This window comes from Bombus bifarius, unplaced genomic scaffold (genome assembly GCF_011952205.1).
Source record: "Bombus bifarius isolate JDL3187 unplaced genomic scaffold, Bbif_JDL3187 scf7180000008046, whole genome shotgun sequence".
In the NCBI taxonomy this organism is placed as follows: Eukaryota; Metazoa; Arthropoda; class Insecta; order Hymenoptera; family Apidae; genus Bombus; species Bombus bifarius.
The window spans coordinates 454,763-481,053 of record NW_022884412.1 but is presented as its reverse complement, the minus strand read 5'-3'; the positions used below and the strand labels follow the sequence as shown (position 1 = coordinate 481,053).

The 26,291-nt window shown below is 28.3% G+C and overlaps 3 protein-coding genes across 12 annotated transcripts; 1 reads left to right on the top strand and 2 right to left on the bottom strand.

Annotated features, from left to right (window-relative positions):
* Nucleotides 1–232: 232 nt before the first annotated feature.
* Nucleotides 233–11,591, bottom strand: LOC117207814 (guanine nucleotide exchange factor DBS-like). 6 transcript variants are annotated; one of them, XM_033448407.1, is made up of 18 exons: nt 10,245–10,545; nt 9,797–10,149; nt 5,675–5,770; nt 5,477–5,591; nt 5,306–5,396; nt 4,984–5,214; nt 4,663–4,922; nt 4,345–4,579; nt 3,786–3,821; nt 3,128–3,322; nt 2,888–3,064; nt 2,637–2,822; nt 2,233–2,568; nt 1,826–2,143; nt 1,552–1,749; nt 1,263–1,471; nt 992–1,190; nt 233–903 (listed from the first exon to the last, which is right to left on the bottom strand). In XM_033448407.1, the coding sequence occupies exons 2-18, from the start codon at nt 9,867–9,869 to the stop codon at nt 676–678; spliced, it is 3,183 nt and encodes a 1,060-aa protein (XP_033304298.1). In that variant the 5' UTR covers nt 9,870–10,149; nt 10,245–10,545; the 3' UTR covers nt 233–675. The 6 variants fall into 6 exon arrangements, with proteins under 6 accessions (XP_033304298.1, XP_033304295.1, XP_033304300.1 ...); XM_033448404.1 differs by lacking the exons at nt 9,797–10,149; nt 10,245–10,545 and adding an exon at nt 11,172–11,591; XM_033448409.1 differs by lacking the exons at nt 9,797–10,149; nt 10,245–10,545 and adding an exon at nt 6,084–6,261.
* LOC117207817 lies at nt 7,163–9,417 on the bottom strand. The gene is made up of 3 exons (XM_033448412.1): nt 8,961–9,417; nt 8,362–8,566; nt 7,163–8,179 (listed from the first exon to the last, which is right to left on the bottom strand). Exons 2-3 carry the CDS (start codon nt 8,515–8,517, stop codon nt 7,169–7,171), a joined length of 1,167 nt encoding a protein of 388 aa, XP_033304303.1. The 5' UTR covers nt 8,518–8,566; nt 8,961–9,417; the 3' UTR covers nt 7,163–7,168.
* A 645-nt stretch (nt 11,592–12,236) lies between the features above and the next one.
* Nucleotides 12,237–26,232, top strand: LOC117207813 (serine/arginine repetitive matrix protein 2). 5 transcript variants are annotated; one of them, XR_004487595.1, is made up of 10 exons: nt 12,237–12,423; nt 18,320–18,455; nt 18,675–18,849; nt 18,945–19,234; nt 19,356–19,536; nt 20,639–21,688; nt 22,227–22,430; nt 22,508–22,616; nt 23,075–23,177; nt 24,095–24,106. XR_004487595.1 is itself a non-coding variant. In XM_033448402.1 (9 exons), the coding sequence occupies exons 1-9, from the start codon at nt 12,417–12,419 to the stop codon at nt 22,716–22,718; spliced, it is 2,181 nt and encodes a 726-aa protein (XP_033304293.1). In that variant the 5' UTR covers nt 12,237–12,416; the 3' UTR covers nt 22,719–22,975. The 5 variants fall into 5 exon arrangements, 3 of the variants coding, with proteins under 3 accessions (XP_033304293.1, XP_033304291.1, XP_033304292.1); XR_004487594.1 differs by having other exon boundaries at nt 12,238–12,423; nt 23,102–23,177; nt 24,095–24,413; XM_033448402.1 differs by lacking the exons at nt 23,075–23,177; nt 24,095–24,106 and adding an exon at nt 22,690–22,975.
* Nucleotides 26,233–26,291: the final 59 nt, after the last annotated feature.

Below are 26,291 nucleotides of genomic sequence, written 5' to 3'. Positions count from 1 at the left end.
TTGAAATGATTGCATTTCATTGTAGTTATTTTCTTTGCAATATTAGAAAATGCAAAGTTGAATACAAATCCGTATAATTTACTTTACTATAACTGTATTATATGTATATGTAAATATGCATATGTGCGTGCATAAATTTTTTAATCCGCTATCCAAATACATTTTATACAATTCTATAAATATTATTCTTTTTGTAAGAATAAATCTAGTTAATATTATTTTTCTGTAGTAAATGCAAATTTTATTTGCTTGCGTAAAGCGCTTCCACCAACAAATTCTTTCGTAATATACTTTATGTAGTAAAAAAGTTTATGCATTTTTTCATTCCCTGGTTTTTCGTTATTTATACCTTTTTATGAAGGATTAACTAATTAGGTTAATATCTTAGATTCTCCTCATCTAATTTTCCATTTCAAAAGTTATATATGTGGCTCTAATTATTCACAGATTAATCATATAGATCAAGCATATATTGCTATATCATACGGTCTGAAATAAGTTTCATTATATTGTATGTATATTATGCAAAATTTCTGAATTCTTGTCTATATCTTTGTATGCATTATAAAATCTGCCAATATATGATTGTTAATTTTATACTTCAACAAGTGATATTCTTTGAATACATGCATGAATCTAACACACTAGGAAAATCTAGTGTGTTAGACGCCTGTTTCATATGGTTTCTTGGCTGTTAACTGATTGTGAGCTACGTGAACTCTTCCGATTCATTGGTTCCAAGTAAGCTGCTGGTGCCCACCCTTCTATTCCAGTACTTATTAATTTTACAAACCACCAACCAGCACATCCGACTTTAAGAAGCTCTAGATTGTCTCCCTCGCGCATTGTAACTTCTGATTGACCAACTGCACAATAATCAGCTAATGCTACATATCTTCCACCCTAATTGAATACAAAATTGATAGCATATTAGCTTTCTAATTATTTAAGCATCTAACTATTTAATTACACTATTTGAAATGAAACTTACAGGAGCAGGACCAGGATTTTCACTGAAAGCATCTTCATCATCAGTATTACTGTTTTCTGAACTCCATGCAATATCATCTTCAGTTGACTGTGAAATATCTGTAATATGCGATATAACACTGCTACCATCAACTGAAAGAGTTCTTAACGATCCTGAAACGCTGCCTTGAGCTTCCCATGAAATCGTTTGCCGCAAAGGTCTACAAATATTTTGTGCAAAATTATTATAATCATTAAAGTTTTTAATGTGTCCTATAAATAATAATATATACTTGTGATTGGTTTTTCCAAGAGCAGAATTTTGTTTCCCTTTAAGCTCAGCCAATTGAGACATTAAAACGCCTTTAATTTGACGCACCCAAGACTGTTTGACATCAACTGTAGATGCTTGTATAGTATGCACTTCAGCTCGACCTTGTAGCCAAATTTCGAAACGTCTTGCATCACCTTTTACCGATTCTGTTAATCCAATTTGTGACATCTATAAAAAATAAGATTATACTCTTTAGATATAATATAAATAAAGTGAATAAAAAATATGAAATAGATATTAAAAATTACCTTTAGATATCTTTTGAAATGGTATGTAGCTTTATTATGAGCTTGTGGTTTACTATGTTTACAAAATATAAATGCCTTTTCGTATAAGAATATATGTCGCTGTGATGGTTTTAACCTGAGAAGCCGTTCTCGTTTACTGCTACTCCATACACTGAAAGAACCTTGCAATAAGAGTTCACCTTGTGCATTTAGATCGCCCTAAAAAGGATATGCATTTTTAGTATTACATCATTGAATGGCATAAACAATTACTTTTAAATAATATTATGCCTACACCAAATCCAGTAATTGCAGTCTGATGCATGCTGTCATTGACGCATTTTAATACAACAAGCATACAATCTAATGCTTCTTGTAATTCAGTACAACACGATGGTTCGTCGCTATATTTTAAAAGATCTTTCAACAACAATTGGTATTTTGTTATACGTTGAACAGGCTTTAGAAGGTATGCAGCAAGGTGTAATTTGTGACCAAGCTTTTGTTGACAAGCTGCAAGAAACTGTGGTTCATTTTGTATCTGTTCTCGTAATTTTTCAGATCTCGGAATGTTTTGACAATAATAACTATATAATCTGAAGAACATCTCGCGCTAAAAAGATAAATGCATCTCATATTAAAAAATATGTATGTTAATATTGTATTAATTGATTAAAATTGCGTATATGTATAGATATTTACCCTTTGTACAAAACATAACGCGACAAGTTCGGTATTTGAAATACAATTTTCTAAATCTTTTAAAAATGTTTCTCCATGAAAAATGTATATATCTTCTAAGTTTCCAAATAAAATATCTCCTTTGCCGACTAATGCTGCTGGTACTAAATGAGCCATTGCTTCATTTATTAATTCCATTTTGTATCCTTTAATTATAGTACCTAACTCAGCAACATAAATTCGTTCAGTTTCAACTAGTTCCGCTAAAACATGTCCACGCTTTAAACGTAAAGCTTCTGTGTCTTTAGATTCACTTTCTGGAGATGAAGATTCCCCTTCTATAGGACTCATCTCCATCTAAAGAAATATAATCAAGAAATAAAAAAAATTGAAAATATGTCAAATTAAGTAAAATAAGAATTTACCTTCGGCATAGTGTTAGCTTTTTTAAGAATTCTTCCAGGTTTAACAATTTGAGGCAGTGATTGCAATGGTTTAACTGGTTCAGGTGTTACAGTTTGAACTGGTCTTGCTGGTTTAATTAATTGCTGTTTTAGTGTCATTATTCTTTTATCACACATCAAAGACACATCTTCTATTCTTTGCAAAACCTAATAATTTATTTTATAAGCACAACAATTTTATAAATATAATTTTATTTACATAATATACATACTTGAGTAATAAGAGCCTTAGTTTCAGGCATTACAGAGTCTTGAAAAATACATCTGGGATGGTGAAATTCTTCAGCAGCTTCTATTAATTCTTGTAATTCTTGAAGTGCTTGATCAGGTGGAGTCGTATTGTTTTGTGAGGCAAGTAATTCTATACCACGTGTACACCATGTGTTTGCCTATTATGTATATATATTTAGAAATAGACATCGTTTCAGATAATTTTAAATATAAACAATTACCTTATCTATACGTTCCATGAGTTCCCTACATTTAGTTAACATATGTAATCGTCTTTCTAATCTTTGACTTAGAATAGTACAAATCCTCTGTAGTTCCACGCACTTTGGTTCTACAACATCTGTAGGACATTGATGCCTCCCAGATAATAGTTGTTGACCAGCAGATATCACCTCCTCTGCTCGTTCTATATCTCCCTATAAATGTATGTAATTTTATTCATGTTTAAAAATATGAAAATAACATTAATAAGAAAACTACAAACAGTCATCAAATGTTTTCATCAATTGTCACTGTTTTGTCTAGAAAAAGTATTAAAAAAAAAGTACTATCTTACGTGCAGTGTAAAGTGAGAAATAATAATGACATTCATTCTCAAAGTCCATCATGCCAGTATAAGGCATGAATTAAATCCCTATTTTTTTTCGTTTTTGATAAGTAATTTTTAAGCTTTAAATGTGCGTGAGTATGCAGTTGACATAACTAAACGTTTGATAGGGATTTAATTCACAAACCCATAAATTGTTATACTTAATAATTATTTTATTGTATTTCAAGATACAGTAAATAGAATTAAAAAATTGAAATAATTATTATCGTCGTATTTAAATATGTAAATCTATCACAAAATATATGTATTTTGTTGAGTGGATTGCTTACCAAGACCCAAATCCACATGGTATGCAACAAATAGGACTATCGACAAAATGAGGAAAGCGATGCAAAATAACATTTGTGCATGATGTGCATTATATGTATGTGTATCTACATATAAATATTATTCAAACCAGAATTTTCATTAAAATTTTTTAACAATTTTGTAGTGGATATTAATTTATATACATATCTCAATTTTTAAATATCTAAAATAAATGTATTAAAATAAATGCTTTATAATACTGGTTCGAATATTATACCTTGCTGCCTTAAGTGCATTGTGAACATTCTCAAACTTAAAATATTGATATTAATATTAATATTTGTTTTTCTTTCATCATATAATTTTATTAGTTATATAGAGTTGAAAGTGATATAAACAATTATTTTATATAGAAGTATTTTTAAATATTATTAACCCAGATTTGTAAATATATTTATTTAGACAGATTAGCTCTATTTTATCGCTTGTGTACTTTTGTTGTTTTGCATAGATTAGAATATATGTTTGTTTAATATGTAATAAAAATGCATGTATATATGTATAAATAAAGGTACATACTCTACATATTCTTTGAAATGCTGATGTGTCACAAACTAACTGCTCAACCCTTGCTTGAGTTTCTCCTACTTCTGTCATTTCTTCTATAGTTTTTAGATGTTGATCTAATATTGCTTGTAACTCTCTAAAGTCAGCTTCAAATTGTCTTAATGCTAAGCAGTGTCTCAAACGAGAACTATGATGTGTCCAAAACAGGTCAAAAGTGCGTTCTGTTTCTTCTAACTGAACAAGCAATCTAAAAACAAACAATAACTTTTAATTCTTGTTCTCAATAAAGAAAAATTGTTGTAATTAGTGTTGAACTAAATTATCTTCTACCTTTCTATTGCTGCAACATTTCCTAATCTATCAGCTGTTCCCTTGCCAGTTAATTGTCTTACACTATCCAATAGTGCTTCACCATGTCTTGCAGCACTAAGAATTTCTTCTTTTAATTCATTGTATTCTACTTGTTGTTGAGATAGTAAAGATGTAGTTGCAACTGTATTATTAGGAAATTCAATTTCGGCTAAACGCCGAGTGAAAGAATCCAATGCGAGAGATACGTCTTGAGTCATTGATGAAAATTTTTCTAAACTCTAAAAAATTTTTAATATAGAGAAGTAGTTATTTTTATATTATTTTTATTATTCTACTTACAATTCTATTTTGTATCCAAGTGTGATGACAATATGGCAAGGTACCACCCAGTTGTTCAGTTAACTGATCTTTATCTATAAGTTCATGAAGTTCAGCAACATTTGCTAAAAATATAACTCTAAATTTGAAATCTTCTCTAAATAGCTTGTTTGATACTTCTGAAATAGCTTTTTGTAAAAATCCAGCTGGACGCAGAACATATGCTACATGAACTAAACCAGGAAAAAAGCCCTAAAATATAAGATAATTACTAACAGAACTATCAAAACTTTTCCTTATATTATCATTGTATGTTTTATTATATATATATATATATACTCACAGAGATCTTTAATAACACAGTTTTCACAGAGTTCCACTTATCATTTCTTCTATCAATAATTAAGTGGAATCCAAGATCTGCTTCTTGTAATCTAAAAATTATCAGATGTTTTAAATGATTTTTCCAACATGTAACTGTACATATTAATAACACTGAAAGTTGAAATCTCACGTTGGCACAGAAGTAAGATACAGCATGAGACGTTGGTAATCCAAGTCAGATAAATTATGAAAATTACCATTATCTGGAAAAGTAATTATAGGACATCCTTCTCGAGTTTTTCCTCCTATATATGTGGAACGTGTTATTTTAAAAATGCAATGATTAAATAATATATTCTTCAACGACATTAATCAAATTTTATCTCACCTGCTATAATAGCATACTGTGATTGAAGAAGGTCTGCAACATCTCGGATTGCCAAATCTCCATTTTCAATCTCACCTGTCATGCTCTCTACATCTTCTAAAAAATGTAAAATCAAGTGAATTACATATTTTAAAATGTAAATATATACAATATATGTAATATTAAATAATGTTATGACTGATTGAATAATACTATGAATCAAAGTACTTATATTTCCAGTTTATAATATATAAATATTTATACATCATTACAACACATATATCTCATGGTGTATTTACATAATATTGAACATACAATATAATTACACAATAAATTTGTAAATAAATTGTATTAATAATTTTTAATAAAAATAACTTCAACTACATAGCTCTATAGTTATTTAAAATAAGTATTTAGTAAAATTATATACAATTGTATTGATAATCACTTATGCAATATTTGCTATATGTCAAAGTGAGATCTCAGAGTGCACTTATATGACCTTGCTGATTCCAACTAAATGAAGTAGTTTCCTGCTGTATCTACAATATTTCAGCTATAACTGTAAAGCAAGAGGCTCTCAAACTATAAATTGACATTATTATAATTATAAAGACATATATACTTCTATAAAAAAACAAATCTTTCTAGAATAAAAAATATGTTAATATAATTATGACTGAGTATAGCATTATTATTATTAATAAATTATTAATAATAAATATTGTAAAATAAATATATACATAGAACACAGTTTGTTATGAATTAAATTTTCATGTTATTATTTTAAATAGCAAAATTTAACATTTACTTGTACAGTTTCCCCTTTTTGCAATTTTTTAAAATGTCTAATTTTAATATACTGTTTTCAAATTTTATATAATATTAGTAGTTTAATGTATAAAATGTTAATATTTTTTTAAAGTGATTACTGATTTTCTACCCTTTTGATTTATATATTAGAATTCAGCCCTGATAGGACATACTTACGATAACTACATTTTTGTATTACTCTTATTTGTAATATGTGATTGTTCCACAACTATGCAGATAGGGTATAATAAGTAAAAAACCATAAATTGAAAAAATACAAATTATTTATTACCTAAAATATTATATATATGTGTATAATTATATATATATAATTATATTAATTATATATACATACTTGGTTTACAGATTAATCAATATGACACAACCACACATCAAATCATGATTCTTCCCTTTGTTTGTTTAAATAAAATAAATATTTAATAACTAATGAGCGGATTTTTATGAATTAATAAAAAGACCGTTAATGTATTATTTCTTGAACACTCAATCTACCTCAGGCATATTTTTTAATTGTAATAATATAAGCATATGAAGAAAATATACCTGTTTTATTGGGTAATTTATACAGTCATTTTATAAAATTTTATTTTATTTCATATGTATATTTTCAAATATATTATCTTTTTAATTGTATTTAGATATTAAATGTAAGAGACATTTTATTTTTTAACATCATCTATTTTAGACAGGTAATGCTGATTTATTGACTAGAAGTCCACTTGTAGTTATCTGATAACTCACGCCATCTTGTAGTTTGCTAATTGGTGTTAAAAAATAAGTATCACTTTGTCCTGTTTGGCTAGCAATTAATAAAGGTAATATGGCATTGCCTTCTGTTATCAGATCTGCTGATTTGGATGTTCCATCATCAATTGTATCTTTTTTTTCCAAGTCAGTTTTACTACATCCTTGATTCTGTATATTCTGATTCCTGATCATGAATTCTAACTTAGAAAATTTTACTTGTGGGAATTGAACTTTCATAAATCTTCTAAATGTTGAATACCCCATTATTTTTATATCAGGAGACATTTTTCTACAATACTGTATATATGAATTGTACACTACTTTACGTGTAATGTTTGATGGAAGATGTAATTGTGCATTTTTTGCAACTTTCGTCTTTTGTTTTGTTTCTTGCAATTCAATAAAATTTTTTAAGAATTCTGTAGCAATTTTATAAATATCTAAGGAAAACGTATTGTGAGGAATTTTTCCATGATTTCCATGAACTCGTGGGGTAACACCATGGGTCATTAAGTGTTTCCTAATTCGTTTTATTTGATAATGTGTACAGTTTTCTAGGTATAAAAAAGCATCCAAACATACTCTTCTACCCTGATATACATATTGTGCACGTAATCTACGTCGCTCTGTATGTCGTACCGTTTCATATGGATTGGTCAAACAGGCCATGGTAACGCCCATTAAATACATATCATGTTCAGCCTTTGTTAATTCTGCAATATTTAATCTATGACGATATACTGTTTCAGGATTTAAACCTTTAAAGCACTGATCATCCTGACATTCACATCCTCTTTTAAATCTTTGTAGCACTTGAGTTAGATTATCTTCTAACTTTGTGGATTCATAATTTGATTCTCCTTCATTTTTATGTTTCTTCACTTTCATTTTTGTTACGTTTTTCTTTGGCTTGAAGGTACTACTTGTTGCATCCATATGTATTTTCTGTAATATAAAAGTTTTTTTATATATTATGGAAAATGTTGTTAATAGATCATTAATAGATAACTTCATGTCTTAACATTATACTGGTATAAAATTAAAAGATATGACAATTAATTGATATTGATATATACTACCATAAAAATATTCTTTTTTATATCGTTTTAACACAGATGTTTACTTACCTTTTCTCTTATTTGTGTATATGTCAACTCATCATTAACCATACATTGACAAGTGGATACTTCTACCTTTTGATTTTTATTACGTAAAGTATCTTGCAATGTTACAATATCTGGTTGCATTTCAATCTCATTTTTTTCACATAAATTAGTATCCATATTCCACTTAATATTATACAATGAGGTATCTTTTAACTCTTTATATGTTCTGGTAAACAGTAATATTTCAATGATAAAATTATACAAACAAAAATAAAAAAAAATCGATGATAGAAATCAAGTATTGTCTGTTTAAAAAATACTTTACAATAAAAATTTCGGATAGAAAGATTCTAAACAAGTGATCAGCTGATTAATGTCAGTTATATGTTTGTGTCAATTATAAAATTTGTTTAAATTTATTTAGCAAAAAATAAATCAGAAATTATAAAGTAAATGATAAAGAAAATTATAACGAATAACATAAATGACGAAACGAAGAGACGAATTTATTATTTTGATTTTTATTTAGAAAACTACATCCGACATCGACAAGGTTGAGAATCACTACACATAATGGCTTTCCATCTTTATGGGTATGTGGCAAGTCAAATTTTACTTACCTTTTTTTAATTTAACCTCGCGATTATTTTCACAGTCAATTATAAATATCTTTCAAAAAATACCACATTTGAAATGTATGCTGTCACGGTATAATTTTTTCGCAAATTTTAATAATACCGGGTAACATTATAAAGCACTACGTTTAATGATATGGCGAATCTAGTTCTTAATATATCGTGGAGGGGATAACAGTGCTAGTCCCGTATAAATGGAACAATTTCCATGTTATATTCGTATAAATTGCTAAAGTTGTCAAAATAATTTCAAATAATCAACATTTGTTTAAATTCTTTTTAACTTTGATGAACAAAGAAAAATCTATAATTCTGCTAATTTGTTTAATAAATAGTTATGTCATATATTATTTAAAAAACATTGTTTCAAATTTACTTAAATTTGGATTCGATTTTCATAAGAATCATTAAGTCACGATATATTTAAATATACATATTCAAATAATGAAAAAAGAAATTTTAAAACGTATTACGTATATACATATACATATGTAAGAACATATTCATATATTCATTGTAATATGAATTTGAGATATGAAATTGACAAATATTCATAGCAAGTTGTCCATTAAATTGTATTAGAAATTTATAATTATAATATTGATTTTGTGTTTATGTAATATGACTATCACTAACATGTAAACAAATCGGGTTGTCTCATAAATCAATAATCTGTTTATAGTTCGAATAAAATTATAAAAGGAAAATATAATTATCGTGCAGATCGTTTGTACTTCGAATTTTTGGAATATTTCTTTTAGTGACATTTTTATGCATTAAATTAATTTAGGAAGTAGTAGAATAAAGTGTCTGATCCAAACCTGCACATTTCGTCGAGCAGTGTTGATGACAGGGGCAGTTGCAGCCGTGTGTTGACTTTCGTCGAAGAATCATACTGTGCTTTTTTATTTCACTAAATAATCGTTTTTTACGTGTTACAAAATATCACGCGATATTATCGATAAAATCAACACTTCACGCAACAATTTGATTTATCGTCAATATTACAAGTCTACTCTATTACTGATATATATGAAATATCCTAATTTTTTCGTGTGCATTAATTTGGTGGAATTTCATTATAGTCGATTTTTATTTTCCACTCGGATATTATAGTCTATATTTCCAATTAGTCTTACGCACTCAATGCCTCGAAATAACTGCAACGCGATCACTTTATCCAAGAATAAAATGAATTAATTAGTAAATCTGTTAATAATATATAATATATTGATGTAAAAATTCTAATTATAAGATAAAGATGATTACATTGATTCGGTGCTTTTAAAACTTTATTGAATGCATCTCGCAACTTGTAATCCTGCAGTTTTATGACTTTTCACCATAAAACACCTACAACGGACGACGACCTCTATCGTAACTTAACAGAGTATGCGACGCCATAATGTTCCACAGTAGAAGTAAAGACAAGACGAAACAACCAATCACGAAAGACTCGATTCCTAAAGTGGGGTAACTGCACGTGACTTGCAGCATGTCAGTCAAAAGTGTCCGATTAAACGTGGATTACGCTAAAATTCTATATAATTCTACTATGTTATTACTTTATCATTGAATTGAAAACAGGCTGGATTATAAAAGGGTCGCGTGATAGATTTTTAACATATCTTTTCAATTGCAGCATCTATGTTATAAGAAATAAATAATATGAATGCGTATGTATGCAATAATTCCTTCATTGTACGATATAATCCTAATGAAAGTTTTGGCGTATAATAATTAAACCAAATAACGTATAAAACGTCTGCTCTTTAAATATACTATAATTTTTAATTTATATCATGCAAGATAAGTAAATAAGAATGATTATCCATCATTAAAAAAAAGTTTATACATTTAACGCATTTATGACAAAAATTAAAACAATACATAATATACTAAACTTAAGATAAGACTTACTACGCCAACTTACAATTATAATATAATTTAACAAAAGACAATAAGGAAACTATGAAACATTAAGTTTAAATGTATTCAAACTAACAATATTATTAGAAAACGAATGTATCAAAATATGCAAGGAACGCCCAAAAAATCAATCGAAAACAGTGCAGAATTGAAAATAAGTGCATGCGGTGGAGGAAGTAACAGAAAGAGTAGTGGAGAATAACTAAAATTTGAACCTGACAAGACCATAAATTATACTGAAATTATACAAAATTCTCGAAAACTTACCAGCTTCCAAGATTTCGAGATCCAGGTTTCCACTTCGACTATGACTGATACTACTGCTACAAGCATTATAACTGGACCTATGAGACTCTTCCATTGCGCGGGAGGCACTGCGTTTGAACTGTTCCAAAAAACTGTCTATTTGATTTTCGATGCTGGTCGGCGAGCTGGCCATCTTTTTGCGCGCCACTCCTCAGTGAACGTCAACGTGCTGGAGATGGGAATGGAAGTTGATCTCATGGGTGCGCGGTTTTTCAACCGCGACGATAAATTCGGTCTAAGGTGTTCGAGCTACATTTTACGGTGTCAAACTATCTACACCATTAGATTAGAAGAATTAGAACGCACAAGCGAACAAATCGCTAGAATTTTGTCGACTGTTGTATCTCCTCCCGCTACACGAAGCATGTTTGTTTGTCGTCGAGAAACGCCCGGAACTGAAACGACGCATCGCTTACTGCAATGTTTTCGCGATAGGTGTCGCGAATGGTTGTGAAATTCGCGCATATAACGTACTAATACAAAAGAGGTATGTGATGTGATATGTATCATGTAACTATCTGTATCTCATTTGTGGTACTGCACTTGTTTATTACAACTTTGATTTTTATTCGGTTTGTACGATTTTATAAGATAAATGACCGAGTAAGTGCTCCTTTACTTAATCTCTTTCTTCTGTATATTATTTTATGCATATTTTTGTTCATTTAATGTTCACGACGTATATAAACAAATTTAAGATGAAGTTTTAAAGTAGAATTTATATTACTCTTAATTAAAAAAGGTTCAAACTATGTTTATTGAATATATGAAAAATTAATATTTTATTATTTAGAACAAGTTACACATCGCTTCAGAACTTGGAGTTCACTGTCATTTATTAACATTTCTATCATTAATGATAAACTAATAAACAATTGACAGAAGTTTACAAATTAAAAAATAAAAGATTTCTGTTATTATATGTACATATGCTTGTATATACACCATATAAAAGTATGTATATATATATATATTTTGTTCGCGTAGTAGTGCTTGCTGAATCTTCAGTCGATAATACAGAGTGAGGATAAACGGTTTTAAAGGAGGGGAGAGCGACGTGACATGGAAGGAGAGTCGCAAGTCGTCACTCGTTTTGTAGCATTGATGAAGTGCGTACTGTACGGCTTCTTGTTAGTCCGGCGGGCATCGGCAAGTGTTGAGTGTGTAAAATCGGTCCGTTAAAAAAGAAATACGAATTTTTCAATCATGGGTGGTAAGTCTAAGTTTAACAATATATGTATCTTGATCGTTTCTTTTTTCACATACTTTGCCTTAAGGTTACAGTCATTGAAAGCTCAATTGGGATGTGTGATAACGTAGCCGGTAACCGGTCTTGACCCAATGACCTTCATATGAATTATATCTTCCATAGACAACGAACAATAACCTCCTAAAACATAAATGTGGATGCATAAAAACGTGTACATTTTTATTTCATTATGACTGTCTAATTTACTATTTATGTTAGGAACAATTATTTCATTAATTATAACAACTCAAAACGCATGTGTCTCGTTTTATTTTGCGAAAATCGGTCCAATTCGCGCTCAGTTTCACGATGTTTCCTTTGGACGCATGCGCGATATCTCTTTTTTACTTTTTGATAGATTGGCGCGAATTTAATATTCTATACTCTGTGTTATGTATAGTGTTCTCACATAAATTATTCTTCGCATAATTATATTTTAAAATTAATTGTTTAAAGTTACATTATAACGAACTGAATTATCGCCATTCCTTTTTCTTTTCCAATAAAACGTGTGATTCTATTCTTATGAACATGATCGAGCGGCCATATTTAAAAACCTAACATGACACACCTTTTAAAATTAGAAGTATAAAATAAAAATATCTGATGAATTGCAATGATTTCATTTCTTATAATTACACAATAAATTGCGTTTATATAATTATGTTTAAAACATTGTATTTAAAAAATAAAATTAATTTGTAGATTTATTTAGATATATGTATACTGTATTTATTTGAAGCATAAGTACGTTTACAACACAGGTTCCTTCTTTTTTATTGTTTTGTGCATTAGAAACAAGATACCTTCTACATAAAATAAGATAACAGTCGGTGGTATTCCTGTAGGTTATTTTTAGCCGTCAGGGGAAGAAATTGCGGCTCTTTGCCAAAATCCCCTATCTCTTTATATTTATTTCGAACCCGGTAAAATTCGACTTCATGAAAAATTTGCTTCTGTAATTTTGTCTATTTGTCTTATATATTACTTACTTAACTTATCTATTTGTATTATATATTTGCATTATATATTTGCATCCAATATTTTTTTAGTAGATATGTACATACCGAAAAGACTCACGTTTTATTATCTCCATTTCATATTGTAAATATTTATTTTCAGTTGAAATTACTCCTAATTCGAATTACTTAATTGATGATTTCTGTAATCGAGAATTACTTAATATTATTACGACGATGATATTAATGCGTTTATCGATCGACATGCTACGATGATGTAACAGGGAGCCGCAATGTATTTACGAAGAATTTTCATTCATGAAGAATAAAAAGAAAAGATAATATATTAAACGAAAATTGTGACATTAAGCAAGTAGTTTCACTCGATACTTCATTTCTTACTTAATATTTATCTTCTCAATAAAAATCGATTATGTCACAAAGTAACTTTTAGTCATTTAAAAAATCAGAATCGAATTACCATATTGTATGATTTGTGTATTGTAATATTGCAGTTAAAATTCTTGTACTCCAAATAAAAATGCGCACCGCTACAACTAATACAGTTACGCTAAAACGAAAGTTCATTGCACGACAATTGACGCGAAATAGCCGTGCACTATTTTTATATAGATTCAGTCTTGACCTTCGTCTAGACGGGACCCGGAATTCTAGATTGCAAGGTTCGTCTAGATGTCTAGACGCACTCTACAATTCCCACTGTACCTCTTTATAGAACGGATTTCTAATTAAATACGATCTTTCTTGTTACTTTTTCCTTCCCCCTAATTCTAAGCTCCACCTATCCGGGATAGTTATGAAACATAAAGGTGACTAGTCCCTAGTGGTCAATCTTCGTCTTTCAATTATGATATCGAAAGGGAGAAATGAAAGAATGGTTTGATAATGACAACATTAAACCTAACTAGGTAACAAGTAATTAGAAAAATGAATAGTTCAAAGCGAGAACTGTCTAAAATGAGCTTAGCTTGTTTTATAAACTTTCTGCTCAGATCTCTATACCATGAACTACTCGGCATAGAATTTCACGATGTTACATCCGCATAACTGCCCGTAGCAAATAAGTTGATAAAATTAGATCCAGACAATGGACGCTCCGTCAGTACTCTACGGTTGCTAAAATTCCATCAGTAACTCAATTTTTACACTTCTATTTATAAATTCTTGAAGTTTTTCGTTAATATAATGTGTACAGGATAGAGGAAATGAAAAAACATTCATTGTTTTTTAACGAAAAATACTAAAGAGAGCGAGAAAATTTCTTAATACATATATGCTACAAAGTTAGAATTTTTGCAATTCTGAATAAGAAAGAGTTTCAGAAAAGTCATAGTAATTTCAATTTTGAAAGTTTTAGAATTTAGAAATCTTAGAATTGTTTCAATTCTAATAGTAACTAGAACATTTTTCGATATATCTAGTATAAATTCAAAAAACTTTGATATCTTAATTGTAATGGAATCTCATGCTGATATTGTGATTGAAGATACGTGTAATCGAGAAAACTATCTGGATGCACATTATTCCGAAATAAGGAACGATAATAATGGATTATTCGCGTCGTAGGAGAAGGTGTCGATTCGTATACGTCTGTCTGAAGTATAATCATGTAAAGAAATCTGGTCAGGCTTGGGAGACAAGTGCTTGACCTAAGGCAAAGTATATGAATGCATTTTGTACAAACACGAGGCTGGGTTGCTATTATAAGCTAGCCGGCTTGTATAAATATAAACCTGTGTGGCAGAACGATGCCGGCAGTTTGCCTCTCGGGTTTCGTCTGCATATTACAATATATGAGAAGATGAGCACCGCCTTTCTCATAGCCAAGATAAATGTTTTGTGTCTTTTAACACGCCCTGTGATAATGTCGGCACATCAGGAAACAAATAGAGAGACACTACTGCCAAAATCGTGACACACCAGGTTAATATGATTCTTCCGGCCATCGACTATTGGCCAACTTGGATCCACACGTAATTAAGTGACGAAATAAATACGACGAACTGCCGTAATTCTCACAAAATATTCTTAGAAAAGACGAATCGAGTTTTCGCGTTTATCTAAATAAATTTATTTATTTCTTTTTGGATAGATGTGATGAAATATCGAGCGTTACATTCATATTAACAAACTTGATATTCTCATGTTGTTGTGTAAGAACAATAAGCGAATATTAGAGACGAGAAACCTATTTAATGCAAAAGTATTTTTTACTGTATTTTAAGTGTTCATTCTAGGATATCGAACAATTCAAATTATTTCTATTGGTGATTATGACAATGATTGAAATTGCATTCAATTTTTATAATTTATCTAGATTATTGATTTAGTATTTCATGATCACCAGCATAAATAGTGCTAGGTAATGTAAAAGTGTATAGAAAGATTCGATGCGATTCAATGCATTATCTTTCGCAATACACCGGCAGCAGAAATCCCAGCTTTTCTCTTATATGTATTCTCTTTCTCAATTCTCCTTATTATTTTTTTTACGTCTATGATTCACGCAATTTCTTTGCATTCGTTGCATTTAATTTCACTAAAGCCTTTAGTGTCATCTACTTTCATATAAATTCTTTGAACCTGACGACAGATAAAGAATGTTAACAATGATATTCTGTAAGAGAAACCACAAATCAGATCATGAAATCATACTGATATTATCGGAATAATTCTGAAATGATATCAAACACTCAACATACATAGTTGATAATCAAATGTTAATTTCGTAAGTGATGTAAGTTAACATTGATCACCGCTAGAAGTACAAAAACACTAATTACTATAACTTTGATGTGGAAATAAACTTTACTTACCCTTGCTTCATTTTTTATGAAACATTAGAAATGGACAAATATTTGTAATTCTACATTATCGGTAATTTCATTGAATTTCACGTTAGATGTTGAATATATAAAATCCATATAGTGATAACGAAAATCGTTTTCTTCATATATCCATGTAATTGCGTAATTAGATTGTAATTTAAATAGTGAAATTATCAGCACCTAAATCATGGTATAATTAGATATGCAAATAGTATTCGCCGGTAAATTGTATGATAATAATTACTATATATTAATATATAATATTAATATGTAATATATATAATATTAATTGTTGTATATTAATATATAATATATATAATATTAATTATTATATATTATATATTAATGGACACTGTATCTAATTATCAATAACTAGACAATTATTGAACACCTTTAATTTGTTACACTAAATAGTGGTATTTTGCTGAAGTATCATTTCCGTGATTATAATGATAACCTCGTGAAATGCACCTAGCGCAGGAAACCTAATATCTCATTCAATGTCAATACATATAACGCAGCCTTTCCAGAAACGCGAACGGTATATTTTCAAGGCTTATGAGAGAGGGACTATATACATGAAATAATTCTAGAATTATTACGTATATGATGTAGTTCCACTTTGTGTTTCGTAAAACATGCTGCGTAATAAAGTTCGAAAAATTGATCGAGTTTAGTCAGATATCCTGTGCTGATTCTTGCGCTATGGGATGGATACTTCCGGAGAATGATTATAAGTGCTTATTTATAACTCCATTAAGGCATTTATTCCAGTAATTTATGTTAACAATTCACAGGGTTCTTTTACATACCATTTAATGTTAATTTAATCTAAATGATGATTTTTTGTAGCGAAAACTAAATTCATTACTATTTTAGTCTTGATATTTTGTTTTACCGATGTAACGGTGTTCTATAATGTTACAATTAAAAAGAAATGGGTCTATTAACTAATATTCACTCATTTATTGTATGGGATTAGGATTTATGTATTAGATGATGTTATGTAAATTAGAAATACTTATTTTCAATATTATTTGAGAACTACTTGAAGAGTAGATAATCAGTTATCGTAAGGGAGCATAGTAAGATGTTTTATCTTTTACATGTATATGATATATTCTAATGTAGTTTCTTGATCATATCCTATCGAACAAACCTATCGCTAGAGTACAAGTAGTATTCAGATAAATAGCTAAAAATAATATTTTTATTTTGGAACTAAATTTCTCGAGATTCAACAACTAGCCGGAGAGAACGACGTGATGACATTTACGAAATAGAAATAGAAAGGGTTATAAATAAAGCAGCATCGTTGGATTTCTTATTGGTGAAAAACAAGTTGAACGCATTTAAGTTCGCTTGCTTGGATCAAATGAATTTCTAGCATGTGCGTCTTCTTCTATTTTTATCACTTTAGAAAATATTTATGGATGCATTGAACGCGCACTTTTGTAACTTTTCGAATTAATTCGAAAATATATTTTTTGAAGAATATAATACACTTATAAAAATATAAATGTATAACATACATATATAAATGTAAAAAATTGGGAGATTATTTTCGGAACATTTCGAAATTACAATTTAGAATTTGTAATAGTTGTATATTATTTGTATTACTATTACAGTTAGTTTTTGCGTTAGACAATTGTTAGAATTTTGTAATCAGATTTATGTAATCATTAGGAAGATAACAAACACAACAGAATAACACCAACAAATTTCAGAATGTTATCTTTGATGAGGTATATACACTAGATGAATATATTTTTACTTGTAATATTTATTAATGATGTAATGTCGAAGACAATTAAAAATTCAATGCTTCAACCACTTATAAACTGATGACATTTGTGACATCTATGACCACTTATTTTCACACATAAAACATGTCTTATCAATTTATGTGCATAATACTGCACACACGAACATTGCAATTTGTTTACACAATTGCAAGGAAATATTAACTACTATTTTTTTTTTCTTTAATTATAATCGTTCTATTATTTTTCTACAATCATTCTGATAATAATCTATTTTAATTTCAAGGATACGCCTGGGTTACATTAGCTACCAACGACGCTTATTCTTTGGGAGCCTTAGTTTTGGCACACTCTTTGCATCAAGTTGGTACCAAGCACGAATTGGCCGTTTTGATTACTCCTGGAGTAACACAAACCATGAGGTAAACTCATTTCTGAATGGCTTATATTAGTATACTTGAATGTTTGCGTATTCTTCAATTTTCGAAAATCGTTCAAAGAATGAAAAGATAGCGTTAATATATCTTTGTTTGTATTTAAATTGCACATTAAATGCAGTTGATAATTGTTGCTTAAGATAAACGACTATTAACATTTTTGTATCAACATACAGCTAAAATATTCTTTTTAATTGTATTTAGGGAAAAATTATCAGCAATCTTTTCTTTTGTAATGGAAGTAAATGTACTTGATTCAAAGGATGAAGCTAATTTAGCACTTTTAGCTAGACCAGAATTGGGTGTTACATTTACCAAATTGCATTGCTGGAGATTGACTCAATATGAAAAATGTGTGTTCCTTGATGCAGACACACTTGTAAGTTTGCAAAATGATTCATATTAATGAAGACATGATTATTTGGATTTTAAAAGAATTTCGTGCTTTTATTTTCTATATCGCGCGTATGTTAGGTCATCAGAAATTGTGATGAATTATTTGAAAGAGAAGAACTGTCTGCTGCTCCTGACGTTGGTTGGCCTGATTGTTTCAATTCTGGTGTATTTGTATACAGACCATCCCAACAAACTTTTGCTTCTATTACTGCATTTGCTGCTGCTAAAGGTTCATTTGATGGCGGAGATCAAGGATTATTAAATATGTACTTTAGTGATTGGGCTAAAAAAGATATTTCTAAACATTTACCGTTTATCTATAATATGTGTTCTACTGCTACATACTCTTATCTTCCTGCATTCAAGCAGTAAGAAAATCTGTTTACTCTATTATAATTCTCTTACTTCTTTACATACACATGTATAACTTTTCATGTGACTAATACATAAGTAGAAGATAAAGTAATTATAAATTTTGTTATTTGATAGGTTTGGACATGATGTTAGAATAATACATTTTATTGGTATTACAAAACCATGGTTACAGTATTTTGACACCTTGACTGGTATTGTTCAACCACCTATGGATTCTTCACACTTGCAACCATTATTGCAATTATGGTGGAACATATTTTGTGAAAAAGTTCATCCTCAATTATCACCTATTATGGTAAGTTTGACTGACCATTTTTTAAATTAATCTACTGCACTGATGACCAATATAATTTAGAATATAATTTGTAATTAACCTTTTTTATTCTTTTCTGAATCTCACTATAGCCTTAAATATTAAGAAAACAGGTAAGGTTTAGATAATGTGCTTTTATTTTTGTTAAAATACCATATAAAATATGTAAGAATTTTTTAAATATATCTAGAAATAGAATATATAACATTTCAAAAGCACAATCATAAACATGCTTGATAAAACATAGCTAAAACTGTATATATATTGCACATAACAAATAATGTATATAAAAGTTACTGTATTATAATCAGAATATTTCAAAAGATCTTTGAAAGGTTTAATCTCCTAATCTTTATTAATTCTTTTGTCAAAAAATTTGTATTAATAAAATTGAATGTGCATGTTATTATTTTAAATAATAATATTAGCAATGCTAATAAAAGCTACTCGATTATAAGTTATTTACAAAATTTTTATTACAAATATATTATTATATATATGTACATACATGTGTTGCAGTGGAATTCTCTGACATGATTTGTTTTTTGTTGCATTTAAAATATATTTGACTTTTTATTTATTTTTCATTTTCAATATTAATATTAATAGCTGAATTGATATAAAATATGTATAAGTTGCAAAAAGGACTGGTAAAATTTTTCGTCACATTTTTATAAATGTTTAAAATATTACAGCTATTAATGTTTAATCTTCATTTTTATATATATTTTTTTAGTAGATCAGTGTCCATTTTTTCTCTTCTATTATTATGTTTGTAACATACATTTAATATATTTTTATCATCATATAATATTATTTAATGTCTATTATAGTTGTAATTAGTACTGTATTAAATTTATACTAAAATATAAATTATTTTTAATCTATAAGTATATATTTTTTATAAACCTAATATATCTAAATACAATAGTTCAATGTTTAAGCTTATAAAATATTCTATATGATTAATTAGTTTTTAGTATTTATTATAATATTAAGTACAAGAAAAATGGACACTGTCAAATTAGTTTTCTACTAACCAATTGAATGTGCATTTTTCTGTTTTGGCATGATGCTTGCATAGGCTACCAGCACATTGGCACCAATTTGGCACAAATTTATTCCTATGCCTTCTGAATCCTTTTTTCCAAGAAGTCCCACTTACATGGACATGCAAAACAAAATACAGAATGACATATATTTAGAACCACCAGACTTCTCAGAATTCCAAGATCCATGGGAAAATTATTATGTACCAAATGATTCAGTTATCTATAAAGCAGAAAATAATAAAAGACAACAGTATTATTTCAAAATCAATAGTTCTTCACCTATATCTATATTAAATGAAAGTTCAAAATCTATATGTCAGAGCCAGTCATCACCAGAATGTAACAGGGAATTCTATCATAATCAACAATGTAGTGAAAATATGTCTTCTTCACATATGCAAAATCACCATAATCAAGTACAGTCTAATCAATTCATGAATGAAATTGAGCAACAACATTTGTTTCCTAATTCCAATAATACATCCACTTTAAATGTAGAATCTAATCATCAACAAACTCAAGACAATATAGAAAAATATATTTCTGTGCATAATATGCAATATCATCATTCTAGCAAATCCCATTATCAATCTACTAACAACCAATATATTTCCCAAAGTACTTGCAATGATAGTAATAGATTAGTATCAGAAGAAATAATGCAACATCGGCATATTGAGTATAAACATTCCTCTAATAATAGTAACAAATCATTTTCAGAAGAAATAAAACAACATCAACATAATGAAACTTATGTTAATCATCATTGTAGTTATTGTCAAATGTTTGATAATTTAAATAATAAACAACTTGTTCAACATTATGGACAAGAAAACCAAACTTGTAAATCTTTAGATGTCAATATCAATCATGACCAAGCTATGCCAAATAACATAGCTTATCAGAATAATCTCTCAAATAAGCAAAATACTGAACGAAATGAAAATATAAACGTTACAGACAAACGGACAAGCACACTAATATCTACTAGTCCTCATCCTGATTCCAAACCTTGTACAGATTTCCACAATGTAGCAACGCAATCTGATTTACACATAATGGATGATCCAAATAGTTCAAATGTAAGTAACTGTTCCCATATATTTTTCTTTATATTAAAGTTAAAAGTACTCTCTTATTATATTTTAAAATATTTGCATTATAATTTTGAATATATTGCTTGTATATTTAGTATTTTTTGGGACATTACTTGCAGCTTTAATAAAGTTGTTTAGTATAAAGTTTTTGTTATTTAATATTTCTAACAATGCTGATAAATATTTTCTGCTCTTTACATTTCTAGTTACTTCTACATTATCCCATAATTATTAATCAAAGTGATATTTGTTAAAAATTATTCAAAAGGTATAGTTTCCTAGAAATATAATATGTTACTATTATCATTGTGTTATCAATTTGCACTAGATTTGTATGTTATATTGTTTTATGTTTGTGGTATATGTATTTATATCATATTACTATCACATGTAAGCAAGGTAACTTTACAAAATAATTTATATGAATGTATATTCATATAATTCTAATCTATATTCCTATATTACTTCATTTTACTATCATGTTACTAGTTATTAAATAAGAAGATCTCTTCTGATTTCATAGGCTGGCCTAGCTGGTGCCTTGGCTCAAATGACATTAGGTGAACCCAGAAGCGCTGAACAAATTGCATTAGAAGAACATATGCGAAAACAAAGTTGGGAACAAGGTCAGATAGATTATATGGGTCGCGATAGTTTTGACAATATATGGAAAAAAATTTGTGAAACACTTGCTCTTGCGCCTCCACGGTTACCGTCCCCTCCTAAAGTAATTAATTAAGTAATACATAATGAATTGATAAAATTATGATTTGCACATGAACATATCTATATCATGATTTGCAGGAAATGCAAAAACCTGAAAAAGCTACAACTGACAAGACTGATGAATCTGTTAAAACCACTGAAGCTATTCAATCTACTGAATCTGTAGATGAAGTGGATAAAGAAACTGGTATGTATTACAAAATGTGTATAAAATTATTTTTTATAAATATTTTGTGATTATAAAAATTATTCAACTGCAGGTGATATAAAAATGAAACAAAAGTCTTAAGTTAGAAATAATATTTTTATTATACGATAATTACGATTACATATTGAAGCTGAAAGAATTTGAAATTTGATTTTACAATTAAGAATCTTTAATAATAATGGAAACTGTGTACGAAATAGAAAATTAAAGTGCTCATAATGCAAAGCTATTAACTGTTTTTATAAAAATGCTTTGCGATTTTATTTGCCTCCCACCCTTTTTTAATACAGCATGTGGCATTCAAACTCATATTTGGAAGTAAAGACTTGAATTTTATAGGAATTTAATTTAAACAAAATATCAAATTGTATTTAATAATATACTAGAGAATTTTTATATAATTTAAACAAGTGAAAAAATATATGTTTTTTATACAGTTTATCAAGTTTAAGTGTTTGAAACAGGAACAGAGGACAGCAACTAACAGATCCTGGCGCCATAGCATTGCTACGTCTTGTAATGTCGTTTTGCTTTAATGGGGTAAATATTTTGAGAACTCGCATCATCGATTCGCGATTTTTAAGTAAATTAAAAAAGTTTGTGGTACACAACTAAACCGATACACAGTATATGTTAAAACTTGCCTTATTAAAAATCATTTTACAATAATACTGTAATATTACATATATAATAATACATGCTGTAATAAATTGTATCATATCATTAAGATATTAATATTACATATCACTTTGATTTCTATAATTTATAAATCAAAGAAATATAAAATACATTAATATTAATTCTCTTTTATCAATATATCTGCATTGATAGATTATTTTAAATTCTTTAGAGTAGTTTATAAAAAACGCTATTGTATTTATGTAACTTATTTATATGTACTTAAAACCAAAAGCACCTCGAGCATTTCATGCTTAATACAAATTTAATACTGCACTAAAACATAAAATAGTTATTACCATATGCATGATATCTTTACATCATCTTTTTTAACATTACATTTCTGATGCTTGTGTAATGTAAAAATACTAATTCTATATTCCATGTGCTTTAAATTAATCTTAAATATTCACATTCCATATATATATTATACTAAATAATATTTCATAAGAGCACTTTTGCAATAACAGTTTCAATCGCAATCATTATATTCTTTATATTAGGATTAGAATTTTATCTAAGTATATTTTACATATGTATTTACATAAAGTATTATTTGTATATATTTTTAATATGCATTGCTTATTATTTTTATGTTCATGTAGAAATTATCCAAACTTATTTTTTAAAATAGTAAAATTTAGATATAAGAATTATTAAATAAGAAATGTATTCAATTACATTTCTATAATCTATTTTATATATATATAATAGAAAGATAATAGAAAAAAAATATTTATTTATATGAGTATGTAATATGATTATTTTTTCTTATTTAGCTCAGGCAACTACCTGTAATACGGAAGAACAATCTGTAGTTAATGATGTTCCTATAACAAATGTACCTAAATTATCGGGAGATGAAGAGAGTGAAGATATTTCCCAAAAATTTTCAACAAAATCAGGAAGTGCAATACCTGATATATTTATGGATTCTTCTACAAATTTATCAATGCAAACATCTCATAAAAAAGTTGCAGAACTCAATACAACTTCAAGTACAAGTTCATTATTAAAAGAAATTCCACAACAGACAACTGTATCTATAGAACCATCTAACTTAGTTCAATCTTCTTCCATTGAAGAACAAAAAGTAATTACCTCACAAAAAGAAATTAAAAGCGAGTTAGAAAATGTAAAAATTCTTGAAATTACAGTAGATACCCAAGAAATAAAACAACCAGACATTAGAGATGAAAAACATGCAAAAGAATTCCTAACTGCTTCTGAAATTCTAACAGTTAGCCCTGTTCCTATCCAAGTTGCAGAATCTGTATTACAAGTGGAACCAAAAGAATCTATGTCAGATTCTCAGATAATGCCGCAAGAAATTCTTTCCTCTACAATTACACCTGTTCATTTAACGGAAACAAAAGATAAGGTACATATAAATGGTTCGACATCTTCAATTAATTTTACACAAAATAAAGAAAAATTAAATTTGGATAATTCCACAACTGCAATGAGTATCGATACTGCCAATAAATTAAGCCAATTAGAAGAAACTCCACAGAGCTTATTGTCAATAGAGCAAGTTGAAACTCAACTTACTGAAACACCTATATTATCTTCAGAAAATTTAAATATACCAGAGAAATCAGTGCAGGAACAAACAATAGAATTAGAACAACAAAGTAAAGAAGGTGAACCTGACAGAGGTGAATCTAAGGGGAATATAAAACAAATAACAGAATCAACTGAAACTCCATCAGAGCATGAAGTAACTGAATCAGCACCATCAGACAAAACTCCAGTTAGGCCATTAAGAACAAAAGAATTAAATGCACCTTCAACAAGTATTCAAAAAACTGCACAGCCAGATCCAACAGATCAAGAGAAAATAGTGAAAAAGATCGGAAGAAAATCTACAGAAAAGTCAGTGTCAGAAGTGGAACCTATGGAAGCAACTGATGGTGATGGTGAAAAAAAAGTAGCCAAAAAAGTAGTAAAAAAGATTACAAAGAAAACAAAAACAAAATCAGAAGAAGGACCAGATGATAGTGCAGTAGACAGTAGTTCTTCAAGTAAACAAAAAAAGCCTGTAAAAGTTGTTAAAAAAGGTATAAAATCGTCACAAACACCTGTTACTGATATCACTGTTCCTGAGACAGTATCATCTAGTACTTCTGATGCACCAGTTCCACCTAAAAGAAAAACAAAACCCACAGCTTCAAAACCAGCTATTAAAAAATCCGATGTAGAGCAGTAATTATATCAAAAAGCAGACAATAATTATTTACATATTCTATATAAAAGTTTAAAAACTGTAAACTATGAAAAGAATGAAAAATGATACTCGCTAGTCCTTTCTAATTTTTTATATTTTTAATATATCTCAAACTGTATCACTCATAGCTTTGCTACTTTTTTAAATATTTTGGAATTTTGTTAGATAACATTATATTCCAACATGTTTTCTGCTTCATAATTTATATAATCTGATTACATGTCTGTTTTTTAATGATGTGTCAGTAGTAAATAAAACTTTTCTAAATTATACTCCTATCTATTTGTTTATATTGTTGGAATGAAATTAATATCATTTAAAGTATAATCTTCTGTAATTATTAATAACATCTATTATTTTAATATGTATCTTAACTAATTTTGTACTCAATTATTAGCTTCAATTTATTTAGTAACATATATATGAGTAGCTGTGATTGATTATCTTTAAAATACATATTATTTTAACAAAGATGTAAAAGGATATCTTTACATTTTATAGAACTATTGGTCAAGAAATGTTGCAAAAGATAATTACATATTTATACATTTTATATATATTAATTTGTATCTTCGTATACTTATATACAGAAACATATATAATATGCAATCGTACTATCATTATATACATTTTTAATTTAAAAAAATGTCAGACATTGTGTTTGAATACATTCATTAAGATCAAAAGATACATAAGTCTTATTTATTACCCATTTACAGATAATCCATTTCAATTTGTAAACAAAATTT

Excerpts from the sequence above, each read along its gene's own strand:
- LOC117207817 (XM_033448412.1), bottom strand. The coding sequence starts at position 8,517 with ATGGATACTAATTTATGTGAAAAAAATGAGATTGAAATGCAACCAGAT. Across the intron at positions 8,180-8,361 it reads ATACACAAATAAGAGAAAAG|AAAATACATATGGATGCAAC; the intron begins GTAAGTAAACAT and ends TTTATATTACAG.
- LOC117207813 (XM_033448400.1), top strand. Across the intron at positions 19,537-20,638 it reads CTCAATTATCACCTATTATG|GCTACCAGCACATTGGCACC; the intron begins GTAAGTTTGACT and ends ATGCTTGCATAG. Across the intron at positions 22,431-22,507 it reads GGTTACCGTCCCCTCCTAAA|GAAATGCAAAAACCTGAAAA; the intron begins GTAATTAATTAA and ends CATGATTTGCAG.
- LOC117207814 (XM_033448403.1), bottom strand. The coding sequence starts at position 11,343 with ATGGCCAGCTCGCCGACCAGCATCGAAAATCAAATAGACAGTTTTTTG. Across the intron at positions 3,065-3,127 it reads TCATGGAACGTATAGATAAG|GCAAACACATGGTGTACACG; the intron begins GTAATTGTTTAT and ends TATACATAATAG. Across the intron at positions 2,144-2,232 it reads CGTTATGTTTTGTACAAAGG|CGCGAGATGTTCTTCAGATT; the intron begins GTAAATATCTAT and ends TTATCTTTTTAG.